This window comes from Gekko japonicus, unplaced genomic scaffold (assembly GCF_001447785.1).
Source record: "Gekko japonicus isolate JY-2015 unplaced genomic scaffold, Gekko_japonicus_V1.1 scaffold2111, whole genome shotgun sequence".
NCBI classification, from domain to species: Eukaryota; Metazoa; Chordata; class Lepidosauria; order Squamata; family Gekkonidae; genus Gekko; species Gekko japonicus.
The window spans coordinates 137,365-152,736 of record NW_015164256.1 but is presented as its reverse complement, the minus strand read 5'-3'; the positions used below and the strand labels follow the sequence as shown (position 1 = coordinate 152,736).

General features: G+C 40.2%; 1 protein-coding gene across 1 annotated transcript in view; it reads right to left on the bottom strand.

Moving 5' to 3' along the window:
* Positions 1-14,631, bottom strand: part of CDK6 (cyclin-dependent kinase 6) — a 133,414-nt gene extending 118,783 nt beyond the window's left edge. Inside the window, exon 1 of the mRNA XM_015408689.1 lies at positions 14,399-14,631. Within this exon, the coding sequence (XP_015264175.1) occupies positions 14,399-14,631 (233 nt within the window). The remainder of the gene's footprint in view (positions 1-14,398) is intronic.
* Positions 14,632-15,372: the final 741 nt, after the last annotated feature.

Here is a 15,372-nt window from a genome sequence, read left to right as displayed (position 1 = left end):
ATATATATATAGCTGAAATGTAATGCTAGCATTTTTGTCACATACTTATTGCAAACTGAGAACAGTACCCATTAATGAAGGACTGTGGTTTAGTGGTGCAGTATATGCTTTGCATGCAATAGGTCCCAGGTTCACATCCTACCATTTCCAGTTTTTAAGAAAAGTCTGTGGGAAAGACTCTCTGCCTGAAACCCTGGACAGCTGCTGCAAGTCTGGGAACACAATATGCAGTCAAAATGACCAGTGGACTCAATATAAAACAGCTTCACATATTCATTTGAGTTTCTAGTCTGTTTCTCAAAAGTCTCTCTCATAGGAAAACTTAAAACCACACTACACCATTCTCCATGGAAACTGACAAAACATTCTTTCTATAAATAACAAGGGTTTTTCAGCTCAAATGTATAGTTCTGAAAAATGATACGAATGCTTACTTAATTAAAACATTATTGCAAATGTAATGAAGACCAGATTCATGTCAATAATTCATCTAGGCCCTGTCTTCTACAGGGTCAGGGGGGGAAATGCAACCTTAATCATATATGACTATTTTGGCCTTCTAAATCTTCACATATGCTGGTTTCCCTACTCAAAATGAATGAATTTCATGTAGAGATCTCATGGACAGTTCTGATGACAAATCTAATACTTAATTCCTTATAAAGCCAGTGTGAGGTAGTGGTTAGACTGCGATCTGAGAAACCCAGGTTCAAATCTCTACTCTGAAATGGATGCTTGCTGAGTAGCTTGAGCCAATCACTCTCAGCCTAAGCAACCCCACAGGGATGTTGTGAGGATAAAATGGAGGGGACAACAGTGCTGTAAGCCACTTTGTAAAGAAAAGCAGGGTATAAAGCTAAATAAAACATTGTTGGAGTACTGATATTTTATTTAATGTCACACAACACATTTATAATTAAGGCAATGCAAAACTTAAAGCCATATAATTCTGAAACACGCCATAGAGTCTGGATCAAAAAATCTGCAAGGATTGCAGAAACTGTAAAACACAAGAAAAGAAAAAGAACAAAAGAAAAGGCAGAAAGAAAAGAACTACAGTAGGTTGTTAGAAAACCTCAAAATCATAGACACAATGTCTGCTTCTTTAAGAAAAGTGTGCCACTGCGAACTCACAGTACTATGTTGTAAGATCTCAGCAGTCATAGGGGGGGCCCTGCTAGGCAACCTGTCACCAACAGCATTGAGGATTCCAAGCCTCAGTTTGTATCAGCATTTGGGGCGGGGACATTAGAAGAGGTAAAAGATAAGAGAGAGAGAGTACGAGCAGAAAAGATAAAAAGGGGAACTAGTGAGATGAGCAGAAAAAGCTGGGGCAGAGGTTGCCACCAGGAGAAACAGAAAAAGGTGAGTACATACGTGGGTGATAGGCTTGCCTGGTGGTAGCAAGCATTCTTCTACTCTTGCTGCCACTCTCCTACTGCTTACCTCCGGGCAGTGGAAGGGAAATGAGGGGGAACAATGGCGCATGTGTTCCAACATCACTTCTGGTGAAAACCTGGAAGTGATGTCACAGCCAACCCTTAACACTCTAGGAATTCCCTTGGGGAATTCCTAGAGCACCAAGGGGTGGCTGTGAAGTTGTGATGTGCATTTCAAGAATTCCGCCCCCTGAAAAGCTCCTATCTTTTGTGGGAGTCAAACTGGTAACCCTAGTAGAAGAGAAGGGGCTGCAGGCACTGCCAGGCAAAGAGGAAACACAAGAGGCCGAGAGGGAGTGGGGAAATGAGATTCCATTTCTTGCAAGTTCTTGAGGGTTCCCCACTTATGTATATCTATATATTTTTCAAGGGATGGAATGGTCACCGTCATTTTTAGATCCATTATAAATACTCTCTGTTTCAAAGTACTTTTTTCAGTTATTAGAGTTTCATCTTCGTTCTCCCTTTTCCTACTGAGACTAAGTCCTAGTACATGTCACTTGAATGGCTTCACAGTCTTCCCCTGATTATTCTGGTGTTCACCTCCCACATGTGTCTCTTCTAAGTCCAATTTTAAATTGTAATATCATGCCTTGTGCTATGTAAAATAGCTTGCACATTATTAGTTACAGAAGCAAAAATAACAACAATGGCAATCCTATAATCATTGAAAGGTTCTTTCATCTGTTTTGCTTTGATTACAATTAAGTGTACTCCTTTGGACTTAGTTCTCATGAACAGTCATAGATCTGTGTATGTGTGGGCACTACCATTTTAAGACTGCAGGTGGAGTGGGCTCACATGACCAAATGCTTCCACCATTTACAAAAAGTAACACCCACTTATGCACGTAGAAAATTAGCATTTCATGGAGAAATGTAGACTAAAATATCTTCCCTTGGCATACTAGTTTTCTACACAGAGGAAAACCTATTATAAAGCAATATTATAAAGTAGTATTTATTAATGTATGCCCCAAGTTGCCATTCTTGGCACACACCTAGCGCAAGTTAAACTTACTTCAGCCACTGTTTGAAAGAACTAGTCCTTAGCTTCATATTCAAGAAGACTGCCTCTTGCTTCTAGCTATTTCCTTCTTCCTTCCTTCCCAAACCTAAGCACCCCCAACACATAGTGACATCCCTGTGCTGTCATAAAGGGCTAAAATACATATTATATGTGACATGAGCTGGGTAAGGGGTACACAGTTTGACTCCTGGTCACATGTTCATGTGGGGATTAATATTTAAGTGGGGATTAATGGGGGGGGGAGAGGGGCATCCTTCCCATGCAGTTTTCCTTAACCATTTCCAGGCTCAATCTGTTCATCACAGGGGCACACTGAGCCTGAGGAAGGAGCAAACAGTCTCCCCTGGGCCTGTTTCCACTCCCCAAAATGGTGGCGGGAAGCCCAAAGTCCCACCTTCTCCCTCACAGCATGAGGAGCTGTGTGGAATGACTGAGAGGTTTTTAAAGATTAGCCCCCCTCCATGAATGTGTGACTGAGAATTAGGTCATGCACCCATGATCTGACTCAGATCACTTGTATTCTGACCCTAAAAAAATCTTGAATTGGCGAAGGAATGTACTGCCTCGCCCAACTAACACCAGTGTCCTTTTCTCACTGAAAGGAAAGAAACCCTTACTGACCAAAACTGTGAATCATTAGTATTGGGTTAATCAATAAGTAAAAGAACATTGCAAACTGAATGCCTCATAGATATGTAGACTATCATGTAACACAGGCCTAGTTGGGAGGAAGTCAAGGTAAACTCTAGTCACAATTATACAAGTCATGGATGTGAAATTTAGGCGAACAAATTAAAATCCAGAGAAAGATTAATTCAGCAGCAGCATCTCTTTATGTTCTGAGGTCACATTAACATGAAAGTATAGGTTAGATTAATTTGAATATGGTTAAATGGGGTATATAAGAATAAACAAGTCTGCAATAAATGTGTATGCTTCCTGTCTCTCAATTAAAGAAGCATATCAGCACAACAGCAGGCCTTTTGCAGACTTGGCAGAATTATCATCATAATAACATATGTTTCTTAGGAATAACTAAGTAATTGTGCAAGAGAACAATCTAGCACTATGTGTTTTTAAAAGGTACAGGGATATACATAAGAAGCTTTCATGATCAACCATGACCTTGAATCTTTGGTTTGGTCTGGATAGCAACTGACACAGAAATAAATGTACATGAGCTACAGACAACAGTAATTTGAAGTTCAACATCTGTGCAGGGGGGAACAGGAAAACCTGCCACAGTAACAATTAATTTGAAAAAAGTGAACACCGCAAGAGTAAAGACATTAGTTAGAAGATAATTAAAGGGATACAATAAAGGACCATGCCACTCAAAATGCTCACGACAAAGAAACCCCACAAATCCTATTTAATTATTTAATCCCATTTAACTATTAATGAACCTATTGTGATGAAGACTCAGCATCCTGTGTCCCACAGTAGCCAACCAGTTGACTCTATAGTTGCCTCCCCCTCAGCAACTGGCATTCTGAGCATGGAAGTCCTGTTTGTCATTGCAGCTAACAGCTTCCATTTGTCTAAAGAACTTTAAATCCATCTAAGATAGCGACCGTCACTGCCTCTTTTAATGACGGGCTTTGTGAAAAGTCTCTTTATGGGACTATCCCTTTCCATTGCTGTTGTTGCTATCTATAATGGACATATGCTCTGACTTGGATGGCCCAAGCTAGCCTGATCTCATCAGATCTCAGAAGCTAAGCAGGATAGGCCATAGTTAGAACTTGGATGTACACGTCCAGGGCTGCTATGCAGAGACAGGCAATGGCAAATCACCTCTGTTTGGCTCTTGCCTTGGAAACCCAATGAGGTCACTGAAAGCTGGCTGCAACTTGATGGCACTTTCCGCCCACCATAATGGACAGAACACCACACTCTTCATATTATTTATTTATAAAATCTGTATGACATCTTTCCAGAACTTGTTTGATGTTTGTGAATATTTTCAAAGAGCTCTGAAGCTTGGTGAAATCAGACTTCACTTTACAGAAGTCATGCTGATTATTATTTGTAGGACTTTTTCTTCTGCATGCTTATTAATACTATATCTTTAATAATGATTTTCATCAATTTATACAGAACAGATGTTAAACCAACTGGCCTGTAATTTCCTACAACATCACTTGGAAGGGACATCACATCCTCCCTAAACTTTGCTCTCCTCAGCTGCTGCTACCCCCTCCTCAAATCTCCCAGAATTTGCTGAGGTGGTTTTGAGAACCCTACTAAGGGGGGGTTATGACAGAGGTTTACAGAGGCTTCACGCAGACTTCTGGTGGTGGTGGTGCCTGCCACTTTTTTGATCGTGGCCCCAACCTGGTGGAATGCTCTGTCTGAAGAATCTCGTGCCCTGCAGGACTTGTCTGGGTTCCGCAGGATCTGTAAGATGGAATTATTCCTCCAAGGCAATCCACTGAGGCAATCTTACTGGGCCCACTATCATCTTTTTAGATCATCATGCCAGAGTGTCAGTGTATTAAATTGTTATATAGAATACTAGCAGTAAAGCCCGTTGTGAAAACAATACAACGGGATCTAGAAAGAGGCTCTGGGGGAGTGCTCTGGCTTTGGGCAAACAGTGTCAATTTGCTGTGGTGACAGTCCACTGTTTTCTCCAGGGGAACTGATCTCTGCTACCTGAAGAGCAGTTGTAATTGTGAGTGATCTGTAGCCCTCACCTGGAGATTGGCAGCAATTGTTACCCAGGACAAAATGGCTGGTTTGGAGGGTGGAGTTGGCAACCCCATCTCCTTCCCAGCTAACCATCAACCTACCATTATCTGCCCCTTTGACTTCAGCTGACGTCTGCCCTCCCTTCTGCAGAGCAGTTGTAATTCTGAGTGCTCTCCAGCCCTCACCTGGAGATTGGCAACAATGGTTCCCTATGTGGGAGGGACTGATTGGTTTGGAAAGTGCTTCACATTTTTAATTCTGTATCCATAGCAAAAATGCATTTCCCTTTCTCAAGTTGGAAGGGCTGAACCAAAGTAACCCTAAGAACAGTTACACACTTCTATTGAAGCCTAGGGAAAAGCCTAGGGAAAAGTCAGCTGCACAGCAGGGGGTTGAAGAGAATGGTTTGATGGCTGCTGGGCCAAGATTGGCAGCAATAGTTCCCCAGAAGCAAATGGCTGGTTTGGAGGGTGGAGTCTATGGCACTGTACCTGTCTGAGGTCCCCCTCTCCGGGCTCCACTCCTCAAATCTCCAGGAATTACCATACCTGAAGCTGGCAACTTTATCTCCTCCCCTCTCAGCAGCCTCTTTCTAGGCAAAAATCTGTCTTTCTCATTATCGGGGGAGCAAAGCAGCTTACTTCATTCTCTTCGGCTTTGCGATCTGCACAACAACACTGTAAGGTAGGTTTGGCAGAAAGTCTGTGGCTGCTCTGAAATCACCCAGGCAGCTTCCATAGGCAGCCAGGGCTAGTGATGCCATGCCAGTCTGGAGGCATGAAGTCACCCTGAGAGTGCTTGCAGGCCTAGGGTTGCCATTGCCAACAAAGACAAATTGATGCAAAGGAGGATTGAAGTGTCTCCATATCTGTATTTTGCCTTAAATTGGTTTTGATGCCAGCAGAGTGAGAAAATGCCAGAGGCTCTGGGTGGGTGCCCCATCGTAAATGCACCAAACAATTCCTAAAGATTTTCCAAAACACAAAATTGCAACACTTTGAATTAGCACCAGAGCTTTAAGAGCTCTCCAGCTGTCACCTGGAGACTGGCAACAGCTTGTTTGGAGGGTGGGGAGTATGGCATTGTATCTGTCTGAGGTCCCCCTCTTCCTCCTCCTCCTCTGACCCCACCCTCAGCAGGCTTCATCCCCAAAATATCCTGGAAGTTTCCAACCTGGAGTTGGCAACCCTATGTCCTTTCCAGGCAACCATCAGCCTACCGTTATCTGCCTGTCTGCCTTCAGTTTTACATCCCCCCGCCCCCGCCTCAGAAAGGGCAGTCTTTCCCTGCAGTGGGAACCAAAGCAGCTGACATCATTCTCCTCTCCCTCATATGATCCACACAACTACTCTATGAGGTATATTAAGGTTGAAAGTGTGTGAATGGTCCATAATTCCCCAGGCTGCTTTTAAAACATGAACCTGGGACCTGCACACCATCCTCTGAAGCGCTCTCTGTGGCAGTAATGGGGTGACTGCTGGCACCTTTTCCTATCATTTTTTGCCTTGTGGTATTCTGCTTGTGGTGTGATCTGATGTCTTTGTGGTGTGGCATGATTGTGTTATTGGGTTTGTTTCTTTTGAAGGGGAAGTGATGTGTTCTGAGTGAGGACATATTTTACCTCAGAATACAGTAGGGTGGGGAGTATGGCATTGTATCTGTCTATGCAACTGAAAATTCCAACTGCCTTGCCGGGGGCGGGGGAGTTTGAGGTGTGGAATGGAGTGAAGTCCAATCAGCTTCCATATGCAAAAGACCTTGAAATGCTGGGCGGGACTGCACAAAGCAGCCAGTCAACCCAGCCAGCGTCTTCTGACTGACAGTTCTTCCGGCCAAACACTAAAGGGGCCAAATTTAAAATGTTCAATATAGAACGTTGCTATTCAATTATAATAAGGGAGAGATTTGTATTTTCATCTATGTTTTGTATTGGACTGTTCCAAGCCCCAATTGCCAGGGAAGGGGCGGGCTAAAAATCAAACAAAACAAAATAAATAAATAAATTATAAAATTATGTATGAGGTAAAGAAAGATTCTCCCTCTCTCTTAATACAGCTATTGGTTGTGGGATACCCAATAAAGTTGATAAGCAATACATTTAGAATGGCAAAAAGGACACATTTCTTTACTCAGTAAGTAATTAAATGTAGAATTATGGGATTTACTGTCAAAGGTCATTGTGATGGCCATGAACATAGCTTTAATAAAGAATTAGATAAGATTCATGGAGGATAGATCCATCAATGGCTACTAGCCACAATTCCTAAAGGGAACCTCCGCAGTCAGATGCAGCAAACCTCTGAATACCAGTGCTAGGAAGTAACATTGCGGGAAGTCCTTAGTCTCTATGTTCTGTTTGCTGGCTCTCCAGTTCAACTGGTTGGCCAATGTGTGAAACAGGATGCTAAGCTAAAAGGACCACTGATCTGATTCAGCAAGACTCTTATTTTCTTATGTTCTTCTTAGCTTCTTCAGAGTTCCAGTCAAGTGGGCAATAACACATCCCTTATGAATCCCTTTGACTTCTGTTATATCTACCCACAGCAATTTTTATTTTTAATATTTGTTATTATCCTTATGTTTTCTAGTTTATTGGACTGTATGCCCTCTTTAACAACCAAAGCACCATCTGCCCCCCAGCATATACCCTTTCTTGTCCTTTCCATAAAGTTTATGTCCAGGGACAATTGTGTCCAACAGATGTTCCAGCAGGTTCAGTACATCTGTGTCCTATGGAGTGTAAAAAACCCCTGCGAACTAAGAGGGTCAAGCTAACAACTATATTATATAAAAATAAAAAAGTTTATTAGGGTGTACACATAGCTAAAACATACTGCAGTTAAAAGAAATAGTCTAAGTCTCAGATTTAAAAGGCTTATACCACCAAGTTAGTTATTATACAAATACAATTGATAGGTGAAACATTTTGACCTAAGGACTTAGTTGTTCAAGAGGCAAATATGTCAAGCAAAAAACCTTACTATTCTGCTAAGTAATACGCAGGAGAAATCCCGGTCAAGTGCAGACCAAGCCTGTCACAAGCAACAACACTCAAAGCCAATTTACAAGCAGAACGAATAAAACTAAATGCAATAGGGGTTTATACTATGGGCTTAGTTTACTGGGGAAAATGGGAGATGTTATGGCAGTGTCTAGAAAGAATCATACCACCTCAGTGAAAGAGCTCAGTGATGAAAATGGTAGGCTAGCATTTGTGTAGGGGAGGAAGTTGTGAAGGAAGATGTAGTTTACGATGCTTGACAAGAAAGAAAGCACAAAAACTGGCACAGCTCAAGTGATTATTTTCCCACTTTATCCTCCTGAGACTTGTCCCCCCCACACACACTTTAGTTATAGGGCATGTGTTTTTTTCTCCAAATCATAAGCAACAGTGGCATTTAAACTTCAGGAGAGTTGTGCAAACATATGAACAACACTTCTCAGACTCTCTAGAAGTTTGTCTTATGTTACATTCTAACATATCCCACTGACTGATTCATGATTTTGGAGCTGAAGCAGCTTTCCCAAAGTTTGTGCCTTGGGAGTTTAAAAAAAGAAGGAGAGAGAGGTAGATATGCATTTCTAAAAACATTATGCACTGAGAATCTTTGTAAGCTTGGAAATCAGTGCTTCCATCACACATAGCTAATTTTTCTAGAAATAGCTACTTACACCAAAATTTTGGGCAGCTTGCTTAGCAACAGGAACAAAGCTCAGATTACTGCATTCTAGTAACGTTTTTGTGTACTCAAAGCTTATAAAAGTTAATTCCTCATCTGATTTAAAAAGCATTAAGGAAGGGTGTTTACAGCAAATATTTTATCTATTTTAACTTGTAGAGCACCATAAAAACAATAACAAGAGCTTCAAAATGCAATACATTTGCATTTGAAAATGACTGTTTCTTCTCTTGCCTGAAGAAACAAAATCCTGCACCTATCTTAAAATGTAATGATTTTGATTTGGTAATTCCACTTCTGAATCATATTCCTTAAATGCAGATTTCTCTGTGTGCAAGCTGATGAAGCTGAAAGCAACAAATATAATTAGAAAAATAATTCCTGCAGATACATTACAGCAGGAAAGACTTCTAATTTTACACACAGGAATTTCCTGAATCCAGTATGTCATTTATTCCTGGCAAAGTTTCTCCTTTGTCTACGTATATTTCATGTTTTCCACAAACAGAGCAGCAGTAACTTACATAACTCAGAGACACATTTGTGCCAGATTTATCTTCTTTGCTCAATAAAGGCCAAAGAAGCATTGCATCCTCTTGTTTGAACTCTGGATACACTTAAGATATCTTACCAACAGCATTCGAAAGATCAGAAATGTTATAAACAAAATGCAGTGAGATATACTTATGCATATGTTCTTTTTTTTAAAGATACTTATCAAAAAGCTTTCTAGTAGAAGAAATGTGAAAATGGAATATTTACCCATCAAAAATTATTTCCAAGGGAGTTTGTAATATTCTGAATTCCAATTAATATATCTAGGATTTGAGCAGCGGTTTAATTTCTAGAAGGCTGCCTATGTTGCACACACACATATGGATAATCTGTTCTTTAGTAACAGTATTTAAGGTGCCTCCTTATAATGAGTCATGCTAATGGTCTATCTAGCCTACTATGGTATGACTGGCAGTGATTCTTCACAGACCCATGCAGAAGTGTTTGGCAAGTACTGTTGCACAAATGCTTTAATCAGAAGGGCTGAGGATTGAACCTGAAACCTCCTACAGACAAATCATGGACATTTCCAGTGCACTATAAATGCTCCCAAATGGTAACAACGAACTCACACTGTTTCTCATCTTGGCTGGTCTCACAATGAAGTAATCTAGTGCTGAAGTTAATGGCCAGTCCTGAATTCTCTAATACACTCAAGGAACCCCATGGATTGGTGCCACCCCCTTACTCAGTCCACTAGGGTTGAGATAACAGGTGAGGAAATGCATAAAAGTTAGTTAGAAACAGTGACTTATTTTATTACTTCGAAAGTAGATACAAAATTATATGCTCTAGAACCTAAAACCCCTAGCAGAGTAAGAACCTGAAAGGTACCTAGATATAGTTCCAAGCAAGAAACCCAAGTATTGTGGTTCATTAATAACATTTAGGCAAATGTGATCCATCCTGAATACCTTGTGGGCCATCAAGAGTTGTCTAGAGAAAACACTGTTAGCTTTTTAAAAAACCAAACATGGGCTGAGGTTACACACACTAAATAATCCACTTTCATTCCACTTACAGTGCACTTTCCAACTGGATTTTACTGTGTGAACTGGCTGCAGCCATGATGTTGCTAAATACAGAATGTAGTATGGTCAACTGACCAGGATTGGCCTTGGCTTTGGCCAAGAGCACTAATCAAATGAAGGAAAGTTATTAACCTTCATGATCAGAAATAGGGCATGCTATAAATATACTTCACAACTGTTTTTTATTTGAACCATAGTATGGAAGAGAACCAAAGCAATGAAGAGAACAAGAGGAAATCTACTCAACATCTTAGGACCAATCCCCCATTTCTGTGAATATGCAGTCTATACAGGAAACATTAATTTGTGCATTTTAAAGTTTCTGGGCAGCTCAGAGAAAACTTGCATAAATAGCTAATGTGGTTTTGTTCAGAGCAAGTCAAAATAGACCAACATAGATTTCTATTTGAATAAGTAAATGTATATATGTATACAGAAGACTGACATGACCACAATTTAATACTGATCACCTATTCCCGTGTGGAGGAGTAGGGGTTCAATGCAACTGATCATTTCAGCCATCAGATAGGAAATATGTATACAGACCCAATAAGGATCACCACCCATGCAAACCCAACTGTGAAGCACCCTTAGCAAAACATGGAATCCAACATAGAATGGAAACTGCAGGCCAAGGCTTGATGCTACAAAGACATTTCTCTTTTTTCAGTCAGGTGGCTAGCCCTATTGGTTGACAGCAGTCTCTAATTAAAAAAAAACCCAAACTCCCCAACTAAGGGTCTGAATATTACATTATTATTCAGCAAATGTCTATATTCTAGCACTCAACTATATTTTCCATGTAGAAAATATATATTATGCATGAAAGGGCTTAATGATATGTGCCGTGTTCCTCTTATATTTATATATTTCTAAAATATTTATTATTGTTCTTAATTCTCTAATCAGAAGAAGACTAAAGGTATAAATCAATATCTACTAAGATTTTAAGAGCCTACTCTTTCCTGTAGACAGTAGAGATTAATTTTGTCTTCCAAATTAAAAATCCTATTTTGAGACCCATCATCAAAACAGATTACTATGTTAAAAATGTTTGATAAAAATTGCTTGGATTTGTCTCTGCTTTTCTCAAAAGAGAGTGGCATCTTGATACCAAGGTATAGAACTAATAAGAACATAAGAATATAAGAGAAGCCAATGTTGGATCAGGCCAATGGCCCATCTAGTCCAACACTCTTGTCACAAAGTGGCCAAAAATACCAGGTGTCTACTACTAAAAATATCACGATATATATTCAACTCTTTATTATTGTTCCTCTGAATGGGCATCTAAAATATGATTTAGAATTAATAAATGTTCTTATATACTATGGGTGCAGCTAATAATAATTCCTTTACAGGAAACATTAATTTGTGCATTTTAAAGTTTCTGGGCAACTCAGAGAAAACTTGCATAAATATAAATAGCTAATGTGGTTTTGTTCAGAGCAAGTCAAAATAGACCAACATAGTTTTTCTATTTGAATAAGTAAATGTTTAGTAGACAAGGAGAACGATGCACATTGCAATCGTAAATAGAGTCACACTCTTCTAAGTCCACTGAAGTCCACTGGACAGACTTAGAAAAGTGCCATTTAGGTTTAGATTGCACTGGCAATCAACTGAATGTCTCTGGATTTCACCAACACATTTTCCTTCCTAAGAAAGCTTAATAAACATTTATTAGCAAGGAATGAATATGACTGAGGCAAAGAGCTGGCTGAAAAATTTCATGCACAGGATAATAATTGATAGGTCTTTATTAGAATGAGCTCCACTGAAATGAACAGTATTTGATTAGTGCTTGAAAAACTGAACTAATTATCTTTTGCACAGTCACCCCCTCCTTCATCTTACACAAATGACAACCTACCCAGTTTTCCTACTGATGACAGCATTCTTTCAACAAGGACTTCTTAAATCAGTTTCATTATTTAATGTTGCAAATGTAAACTTGCTTTGTCACTTTTTAAAAAAATAAATGAGTGTTTAACATACTTGTTAATATTACTGGACTGTAAAATAACACACCAAAAACCGAGATAAAATATTACTACTGAATTCACATTGCTTGGAAAATTATACAGACTCCTAGCCTAACTTTTTCTAGTTTCTGGTATGTACAGGCATGATCTACTACAATTAATCACTACTCAAACCTGAACCACTCAGTACCACATATCTAACATGTTACTCATCTTAAGAAATGTATGATTGAAACTTTTGGGACAACACCCATGACTGGTCAATGAATCTTCCTCTCCAATTATTAAAATGAACAAGAAAATTAGAGGAAAATTTAGATCAGAACTCCCAGTTGCTAACAAATAGTCTTGTACTGTCTTCAGTGTCTATCAATAAAGGCTAAAGTCATCATGATTTGAGAACAGTAATGATAAAGAACAGTCATTTCTATTCCCCGATTCTTAGTACTAGTCATAACATTATGACTTCAGAGGGCTGCAGGACAAAACGACTACCAGAAAAAAGGGCCTGCTTAAAGAGACTCCAGCTGCCATGGGTGGAAGACAAAAATGGACATGAAACGAGAAGATTCTAAAATGGATCTTCCCAGCATGTTTTTAAAAAGGCAACCTCATCAGTCCTGATTCAGATCAGGTCACGAGGAGAGCAGTTATGCCAATTTAACTCTTCCCCAATTATTAATTCTGGATGGGGGGAAAGACAAAGAGAAAGGTCCTACAGATTCCCTCCCCCTTTCAGGATTAATAATGGCCTGGGGGGGGGATGATTTTGACTGGCAAAATAATGTGAGGAAAAAGATTAACCTCCCTCTTCTCCTGTACCTCAGCTCTGATCTGAATAGGAAGGGGGGCACTGGTGTCTGCTGCTGTCTCTTAAAAATGCTGAGAAGATCTATTAAGGGATTGTCATGTCTGTATTGCTGTAAGAAGTGAGGTACTTGTAGGCCACACACAACAAAGTGGCTGAGAGTATTTCTGCTTAGTTAGTAGCTAGGCCCCAATACACTTACCAGACTGCTTCCCACCTTATCTTCCATACATGATCTTAAGGATGAGCCTAAAGAACTTCCTTGTATTCACCATGTCTGAACCACATAGATAATGTAGGTATCTCAATACCAGTCTTGTTAACTCCCCACAACTATAGAACTCCCATCGAACGAGATCTCAGTAAAAACTGAGTATCTTTCAGAAATGCTGCAAGACATTAGGCACAGTTTTTTTGCAGCTGAAGTTTAGAGGAGAGTTCAGCAAAATTTCAGCCTTTGTTACATTTCAGGTACTACAGATTTATTTGGAATCTGATATTTGACATAGGATTTTGATATATTCTTCATTTCCCTGGATCTTTCAGGATGGGATATACTAAAAAGCTTAGACCAAATTGTTCCAACGAACTTCTAAAGCAAATATTGCCAATGCCAACAATGTTTGGTAATTCCACAAGAACAGGATCGGTACTGTCTGTGTGAAAGTGCTGTGTCAATCTGCAGCTGAATTAGGTGACTCCAGCAAGGGACTTTCAAGTGAGAAGCAGCGGTGGTTCTGCAGAGTTTTCCTTGGGAGTCTCCCAAGTGCCAGCCCTGATTAGCTTACAAGATCTGACGAGACTGGACTATACTATGCCCAGCTTCCCTCCTTAGCACTGGTACTAGGCACAGCTAATACTCAGGACAAAAGAATTTCCCCCTCTTTATACTTCCTTTTTGTGCTTTAGAAGATTACAGCATGGCTCCATGCCCATCCACTCAAATACTTAAGTCACACACCTATGCCTCTGGAGACGGATCCTTGAATGCGTGGGAGGTAGAGCTAAAGTATAAGGTGGGTTAGGCTGGGAACATACTTGCTTGAGCAAACCTTAAGCCATCTATTCTACTATTCTAATCCACACATCCAAATGCAGTGCTCAGGACATCCACCATTCCTTTATTTCACCTATATAGACCAATCCAAAGACCGTAATCCCTGATCCGATTCCTCACCTGACCACATTGGGATGCTCAAATGTTTCCAGGTGCTTCAGTACAGCCACCTCCCGGATGGTGGAAAGAGGCATCCCCTCTTCGCTCGTCTGCACTCTCACCCTCTTCAGTGCTACAAAGCGCCCTCCATTCTTCAAGTCCCGGGCTTTGAACACCTTTCCGTAGGCTCCTTCACCAATCTCAGCTACACATTCATACTGCTGATCAGCCAGGGTCATACTGTCCTTATCCATGGTTGCACTGTTTGCCTTCTTTCCAAGTCCCTTCTGTGGTATTGCAGGCACTGTGGTTATTGTCCTGGTCCAAGGCTTACAAATATGTTCACTAGAACAGTGTTCTCAGAGCTCCTCCCAATGGACCAGCCAGCAGGACAGCTTCTTGCACCCTTCCAGGATTTTAGTAATGCACCCAGTGAACCTTCTTGCTTAGCTGCTGGCAGTTATCTTATATTCTTTGGGATCATTGTCTGGGTACATCTAATGAGATCTAAAGGACAAGGGGGGAGAGAGAGAGAGAGAGAGAGAGAGAGAAGAAAAAAAGAAGGAAGAAGAATGTCATTAGTACTAGGAGTGTTTCTCTACAGGCTTCCATCACAGAACATCCCGTTATTAAACATATCACTAGCATGTTTTACTTAGCACAGTTTAATTGAACAGGACTAGACACTTTTGGTTGAATGGTACAACTGGCAATGCATGACAGGTTTCTTGGGTTCTGAACATGTATTACTAACTGATGTGAGACTTTATTTCAAAATGTTTGCTTATTCTGAAAAGAAAATTGACTGCATGTGATTTTAAAAAATAAGGTTGTGTCAATGGTACAATGATTAATTGTTGGGTTAGACAAGTAGATCCTGCATCAGAGGTGAATGTACAATGAGCAACCTGTAATTGGACAACACCAGGGCTGCGATCACACACACTAAATAATCCACTTTCAATCCACTATCAGTGCACTTTTGAATTGGATTT